General features: G+C 42.7%; 1 protein-coding gene across 2 annotated transcripts; it reads left to right on the forward strand.

Annotated features, from left to right (window-relative positions):
* The first annotated feature begins 196 nt into the window (after positions 1 to 196).
* mlh1 (mutL homolog 1, colon cancer, nonpolyposis type 2 (E. coli)) lies at positions 197 to 7790 on the forward strand. 2 transcript variants are annotated; one of them, XM_037782233.1, is made up of 20 exons: positions 197 to 335; positions 544 to 667; positions 1443 to 1533; positions 2386 to 2484; positions 2570 to 2643; positions 2749 to 2821; positions 2908 to 2999; positions 3084 to 3126; positions 3282 to 3370; positions 3479 to 3591; positions 3696 to 3789; positions 3875 to 4028; positions 4235 to 4557; positions 6075 to 6211; positions 6465 to 6573; positions 6665 to 6728; positions 6811 to 6975; positions 7126 to 7218; positions 7309 to 7419; positions 7552 to 7790. In XM_037782233.1, exons 2-20 carry the CDS (start codon positions 561 to 563, stop codon positions 7705 to 7707), a joined length of 2187 nt encoding a protein of 728 aa, XP_037638161.1. In that variant the 5' UTR covers positions 197 to 335; positions 544 to 560; the 3' UTR covers positions 7708 to 7790. The 2 variants fall into 2 exon arrangements, with proteins under 2 accessions (XP_037638161.1, XP_037638160.1); XM_037782232.1 differs by lacking the exon at positions 197 to 335 and adding an exon at positions 453 to 470.
* The last annotated feature ends 251 nt before the right edge of the window (positions 7791 to 8041 follow it).

Raw genomic sequence — 8041 nt, forward strand, 5'->3', positions numbered from 1 at the left:
TATATAATTTTTTTTTATTATTATTATTATTATTTTTTTTTAAATTATTATTATAAAGAAAAAGCATTATTAAGCCGCTGGGAGGCGCTGTGCATATTTCTAAGCTACAACGTTCCAAAATATTTACCAGAGAAGAAGACTTTCAACCAATGACGTCCACCGGAAGGACGTAGGCCCCGCCCCCCGGAAGGCTTTCTCCCCGCGCAGAACCATCAAAGATTGTCTATGATTATGAAGATGACTCACTCGACCGCGAGAAAGTGGTAGCTGAAACAACATTGTTTTATCGCATTTCACGACATGATAAACTTCGTTGTGATTTCACATTTCTTTTTGTGGGGAAATTAAGCAATTTAACTTTTTCCAATAACGCCCATATTGTGACATTCACTGTACTCTTGACAGTTTGATGCAGAGTGAGAGCTCCTCCTTTTTTTTCTCCTCTCTGGTCCCATTCATGATACTTACATGTAAGCCTAAATACACATGTTTTTATCCACATGTATGTGCTTTTACCTGCTGTTTAACTACCCTGAAACTCAGTCATCAGCTCTGTAAACATGGCGGGAGTCATCCGAAGGCTCGACGAGACGGTTGTGAACAGAATAGCTGCAGGAGAAGTTATCCAGCGTCCTGCCAACGCAGTCAAAGAACTGATTGAGAACTGGTAACTCACCTGCTGCCTGATGCAGTTAGTTTTGATGATTAGGTGTTTGATGACTAGTGGCTTAAAGGTCCCATATCATGCTCATTTTCAGGTTCATACTTGTATTTTGTGTTTCTACTAGAACATGTTTACATGCTGTAATGTTAAAAAAACACTTTATTTTCCTCAGACTGTCAGCCTGAATATGCCTGTATTCACCCTCTGTCTGAAACGCTCCGTTTTAGCGCATTTTGACGGAATTGCAACAGAATTGCGTTGCTAGGCAACAGCTTGGGTCCATGTTTACTTCCTGTCAGCTGATGACATTCACATACACTGCAACCAGGAATAAACTGAGACACATTTAGCATGTTTACATTTAAAATTGTGTTAAGGGTATAAATATTGTATATTCATGACATCACGAATGGGCAGAAATCCTGACAGCTTGTTTCAAATGCAGAGTTTCTGAATACGGGCTGTGTGTATTTCCCTGTGGATTGAGTGTTTCGATACTTTCACAGTATTTATATAGGACTAAAGCCTGCTTTATAATAAAAAAACATGAGAATCTCATTTTTTTATAATATGGGACCTTTAAAATAACCTGCAATGGGACCATTAGATGTGACAAAATATGGCAGGAGCCACCATTGTTTACATCACGTTTGTGGCAAAGCCAAACATCTGTAACATAATAGTAATAGTCATGTGACACTGCGAACTGACTGGATAATTCCACTTAAAACATGTAACATGGCTGCATAATAACTATAATTTGTATTGTATGTTACAGTCTGGATGCCAAGTCCACCAACATTCAGGTGACGGTGAAAGACGGCGGACTGAAGCTCCTTCAGATTCAGGACAACGGCACTGGCATCAGGGTGGGTGACAGGAGGGGGAGCAGGGGAGACCTGCAGCTCTTTTTGGGTGCTTGTAAAAGTGTCTTTCAAATTGAAACTCCATGCCATGAATTCCCTATGTGATACTATATATTTAACAGGGAAGACACCGGAGTTTTGGTCGGAGACGATAACGTTTCTCGCTGCGGAGCCTCTTCACTTAACAAGACACGGGAAACCTCTGTTGGTCTGGAGGAGCTGCAGCATTTATTTCTGCACAAACATCCACTGTACATTCACTAGATATTCTCAGAGCTAAACTAACTCTTCTGCAGTGTGTAGTGTGCGCGCATGCACGTGAGAGTGGAGCGAAAGAGCGAGAACGAGCACGATGTGTGAGTGAAGGCAGGCAGGCAGGCAGAGGAGCAGAGTACAGCAGAGACTCCGGCCCTGGAGACCAAAGCTACGGTCTCCCCCGCGTCCTCCGACCGCGGCCAACACTGTTTCGCAAGACGGGCTTCACTAGATATAGCTTTGCGATTTTGTTGCTTCCGTGTAGTTTGTGTTGGAGTCTTGTCTGAACAGCGTGCATGGGACACCGACCCGGATTGATTTATACGTGTAAGAAGTTACAAACAGTCCCTTTAAGACATAACAGAAAGGACCCTTGGGAAAGATATTGTTTCTGCCCTCCCTAGTATCCAGTCTAATAGCTAGTCTGGTCCTCTCTCTGCCCCCCATTAGTTTAGATTCAGTGTTTTGTTTTGGTTTTCCCCTGCCCACAGAGTGTTTGCACACACACCGCTGGTAGGTGAAACTCTCTGAAAAACTGTCACTGCCTTTCAATTCTGTAGTTTTCTCTGACCAAGCTGTCTGTTTTTATTTCCGAGGCAGAGAGAAGATATGGAAATTGTCTGTGAGAGGTTTACAACCAGCAAACTCCAGACTTTTGAGGACCTCTCAGCTATTGCAACCTATGGATTCAGAGGAGAGGTAAAGCTCTGGAGCAGCCTTCAGTTATTAAATGTTGACGTACATTTTGTTTTGAGTACGTCACATTTGTTGTTCTTGTTTGCAGGCCCTTGCTAGTGTGAGCCATGTTGCCCATGTTACCATAACGACTAAGACAGCTGATGCCAAGTGCGCTTACAGGTATGCAAACATTTTAAATCATGTTTCACTCATCTTGCCTCCCTTGAAGATTACATGTACATTATAATGGATATAAAGCCAATGTGATGTATCGATTCTCTGCAGAGCCAACTACAGCGATGGCAAACTGAAAGGGCCTCCCAAACCATGCGCTGGAAACCAGGGAACACAGATTCTTGTGAGTCAGTCGAGCACTTCAACTATCACAGAATGAAGTATATGGATGTTCAAAAACCTACAATAGTTTGCTCTCCCTGCCTGCAGGTGGAGGACCTCTTCTATAATGTGTCCACCAGGAGGAAAGCTTTAAAGAGCCCCGGTGATGAGTACTCCAGGATTGTGGAGGTGGTCAGCAGGTCGGTCATCTTGGCTTTACTCCTTGTGTCTTTTGATTAACATCACTGTGTTTGGTCAACTCACATATTAATGTTATTTTGAAGGTACGCCATACACAATTCAGGAAAAAGTTTTTCTGTCAAAAAGGTGAGATGCGCTCTTCTTCTCTTTTGTATTATTTCTTGAGGAAACAATGATTGGACATTGAAAAAATGATTGGAAATCTCTGTATTATAGATACAGCTACAAAGAATATTCTTTGCTTAAAGGAGGATATTATTTATGGCTTCCTTTTTGTCCAGCAAGGAGAGACTGTGGCAGATGTGAGGACTCTACCCAACGCATCTGTAGTAGATAATATTCGAGGAGTTTTTGGCAATGCAGTCAGCAGGTATTAATCAACCGAGAAAGAAAAAAATGCTTTGATGCTCACTGCAGTTTTGTGACCTCTTATAATCTTCACGCTGACTGCATGACCGGCTCTGTGGTATGTTCGCAGGGAGCTGATCGAAGTTGGCTGCGAGGATCAGAAGCTTGCTTACAAGATGAAAGGCTACATCTCTAACGCAAATTACTCAGTCAAGAAATGCATCCTGGTCCTCTTCATCAACCGTACGTATCACAAGAAAAGTTGCTGGACATGTGGCTCACCGGTGAAGATAATTTAATCTTGTTAGCACTTTGTTAAATGGAGCTTGTGATCTTTGATGTCTCAGATCGGCTGGTGGAGTCAAGTGCTTTGAAGAAAGCAATCGAGACAGTTTATGCTGCCTACCTTCCCAAGAACACGCACCCCTTTCTATACCTCAGGTAACTTAACGTGCATTTGTCTGTCAATGCATTCTATTGTGGTTGAATTAATTTAATAATCCCTGGTGCTTTCTGATCACCACAGCTTGGAGATCGCGCCACAGAATGTAGACGTGAATGTCCATCCCACCAAACATGAGGTGCATTTCTTGCATGAAGACAGCGTCATCGAGAGCGTTCAGAAGCACGTCGAGAGCAAACTTCTGGGCTCCAACTCCTCACGCACATACTTCACTCAGGTATGATGATAACCGGATCTGTCTCTGTAAATATGCTGGCATTGTCACAGTATGTCAGCAGTAACAGATCTGATCTCTGGTCTTTTATTATGTTAACATGTTTTCACTCTGCCCAGAGATCATCTATCTCTTTTACACTGTGTCAATTTGTGTCTTTTTTGTGTGTGACGGTGTTACAATGACACGTACACCATGTGTTTGTGCAGACATTGCTGCCAGGCCTGTCAGTCTCAGGTGGCAGTGAGGTCAAGTCCTCCAGCACCGCGGCAGAGTCTAGCGAGCGAGTCTACGCACATCAGATGGTGAGGACCGATTGTCGCGCACAAAAGCTGGACGCCTTCCTCCAGCCGAAAGAGAAGCCACCTCCTGACCCTGAACCAGCCGGTCCCAGCAGCAGGGAGGCTGCGACCAAGACCGCCCAGCCTGGCCGGGTAGAGATGGAGGAGACAGATGACGCAGACATGCTGGAGGCCATGGCTGAGCAGGAAGCGGAGGTGCCAAAAGTCGACCAAGACGACGGCGTTCAAAGGTGAAAAAAAGATGCCAGTACTACTCGGGGTGGGTCAGTATGTGCGTTCAGCAGATGATTAAGGACTCAGTCAGGACCATCATGATTAATCCAGATCAGGTCAAGACAGGTCTTGATGTATGACTAATCCTGTAACGTCAGCAAATCTGAACATTGACCGGCGGCGGATGAGTTGAGTAAGAGGGCAGGAAGCAAAATGCAATAATACACATGTATGACTCATGAATGACGTCATCTTCCTCTGGGCCAATCAGTAACAAATGTCACCTTGTGTTTACCTGCTGCTGACGTTATAGTAGCTAGTAGCTGGTTTTAAAGCTCCATCTATCAGTATTTAATCATTTTTTTGAAAGGCATTGCTTACAGTGCAAACCGACAGAGAATTGTCACCCTCCACTGTTTTTTGTGGAGCTTTTTTAGCCTCTTTTAGCTTATTGTTTTAGTTTAGGCCAGGGGTCAGCAACCTGCGGCTCCAGAGCCACATGCGGCTCTTTAGCCCCTCTCCAGTATCTCCCTGTGGATCTATAAACATGGAAATGAATAACTGTTTTTAGTTTACATTTTCATTTTTTTTTTTATCATTGTTGTAGGTCTATGGTACGATGGTACGACGGAGTATTAGGGCCACATTGAGGAAAAAAAAAAAAATCGGAGATTTCGAGAATAAAGTCATAATATTACGAGAAAAAAAGTTGTACTATTATGAGAATAAAGTCAGAAGTTTACGAGAAAAAAGTCATGATATTCTGATAATAAAGTCAAAGGTTTATACATACATATTCATATACATACAACCAACCTCATATATAGATATATATACATATACATACAGTATATACACGTCTATATCTACACGCGCATTCATGAACATATCCACTTAGACACATTTGCTTACCGAATTATCTATTCTATTATACAAACAAAAGGAGGACATATTTACATCCCTTTAGTTGACCTTTATCGTCATTATTTATTTATTAATTTTGTTTTAACTCCAATCCTCACCCTGACTCAAAGTATCCCACCCACGCCCAAAAATTATATTCTGTTCTTTATTTCTATTAACATCTTTCTCAAGAACCCACTGATGTTTCAAAAACATTTTGAAATGTTCAGTTGCTGTCTTTTTATAGCTTTAAATATAAATGCTTTCCCCATAATAATGATGATGTGTGAATTGAGTCACTATAACCTAATCAAATGATCATATGGCAAGCTTATGGTCATCATATTGTGGATTTCCTCTGCCCCCTTGTGGCTGAAAATGTTAATTCATGCTGCCTTGACTTGTCAAGTACTTGGTGCTTTTATTATGGTTGGACAATACATATCTGCCACCCTATAGAGTGTGAGATTAAATGTGTAAATATTTCACAGCAAGTTAAGTCTTATAGTGTGTCTGCTGTAAAAGCTGGTGTGAGTTATTGTCTGGAGAGTACAAGTGTGTGTAAACATGCAGAGTACTGTAGGCTGAGGTGACAGCAGTGTGTGTGTGTGTGTGTGTGTTTTTGAGCCAGGAAGCGACCCAGGAAAGAGCAGCAGCAGGATGAAGAAGAGGAGGACCTGACGGCTGCAGCCACACCAAAGAGACGAGCCATAAAACTGAACAGCATCAAAGAGCTCAGAGCTGAGATCACTGAGAACACACACAAAGGTAAACAAAACATGCATCACCATGTATTCCAGCTAAACTGTGTCGTTTTTCACGAGTAACTCCACTCCCTTTCCCAGTTATTTTACTTTCTGCTCCAGGCCACAACTCATCTCCATAACTTCTTGTCTGTTCATGTTTACACCTCCTCTGCTGTTTGAGCACAGTCTACAAACTCAAAATAGATCAAACAGGGCTTGTTTTCCACTCGTCTATTCAATTTTCCTCTTTTGAGTATGTGCATATTTTTCTTCAGGTCTTCAAGAAATGTTGCAGAACCACTCGTTTGTCGGCTGCGTCAACCCTCAGTGGACTCTGATCCAACATCACACTAAACTGTACCTGCTCAACACAACCAAACTCAGGTCAGAGTCACAGGAAACACACAGACACTGTTCCGTTAAGTTGTTTCAGCCTGCTGCTTTGTCTCATTTCACTCTTTTGTTTCTGCTGCAGCCAGGAGCTATTCAACCAAATACTCATCTATGACTTTGGGAACTTTGGCGTACTAAGACTATCTGTGAGTAAAGTCTCGATTGTGAATAGTTAGTATGTACTGTACAGGTTATGATTTTTTTTTATGGCTGATTATGTGCATTCAGACACCAGCTCCACTTTATGACCTGGCCATGTTGGCTCTGGAGTCTGAGGAGAGCGGCTGGACAGAAGATGATGGTCCTAAAGAAGGCCTGGCTCAGTACATTGTGGATTTCTTGAAGAAGAAAACTGAGATGCTGGGGGACTACTTTTCCGTGGAGATAGACCAGGTCAGTTGGATCAGGGTTGTGTTTGTCGGTTGGTCAGATAAATCTAAAAACGCAAAAATCTTGAGTTTCTAAGTACATTTTTGCAGCCAAAGCATGACATTATCAGTCTATTATTACTCATGCTGTAAAACTGAGCTTTTTACATTGTAGGAAGGAAATCTAACAGGGCTGCCGTTACTCCTCGACAAGTACGTCCCGGTGATGGAGGGTCTCCCCATGTTCATCCTGCGCCTGGCCACTGAGGTGAACTTCTTGTAGCTCTCTCCTCATTCATGACGAGATTCTGGAAACGCAAACGTTATCTGAAGGCTTTTGCTTGGTGGTGTTGTGCAGGTGAACTGGGACAATGAAAAGGAGTGCTTCAGAGACTTCAGTAAGGAGTGCAGCATGTTTTACTCCATCAGGAAGCGGTACATCCTGGAGGCCGAGCCGGGAGAGGAGCAGGTGTGAAGGAACACCACACTCACGTTTAAAACAATGCTAGAGCGCTATAAGCATTTTAACTTCTTTTGCTTTACAAATACATTAATGACAAAGAACTGAACTCACAAGTATGATGTGTAATGCTCGTTTCAGGATGCTGAGGTGAACTCGTGGCGTTGGAAAGTTGAGCACGTCATCTTCAAAGCTTTCCGAACCCTCTTCAGTCCTCCGAAGAACTTCAGTGAGGACGGCACTGTGCTCCAGATCGCCAACTTACCTGACCTCTATAAAGTGTTTGAGAGGTGCTAACTCTGATCATCAAATCAACCACACATGCTGCACTTTTATACTTTATGTAACATTTGTTCTGTAAATAAATCCTTTGTATGAGACGAGATGCTTTCATTTTCCATGATGTCACAGGAAATCCCTGTTCTGAATAGCCTATTTAAATGTGCCAAGGCTACACATGGTTTTCTAAAAGTAAGACTCGGGACACGCAGCCAGGAAAAAGAGAATCAGGTCAAGAGTCCCATAACGATACCTAAAATGTGCCAGCACACTAGCTTGACTTTTATTACAGCTACATTTTCTCTGTCAGTCTGAGACACGTGGGCAGTGTGGAGGGATCAGAGCTCAGTAT

This window comes from Sebastes umbrosus, chromosome 10, assembly GCF_015220745.1.
Source record: "Sebastes umbrosus isolate fSebUmb1 chromosome 10, fSebUmb1.pri, whole genome shotgun sequence".
NCBI classification, from domain to species: domain Eukaryota; kingdom Metazoa; phylum Chordata; class Actinopteri; order Perciformes; family Sebastidae; genus Sebastes; species Sebastes umbrosus.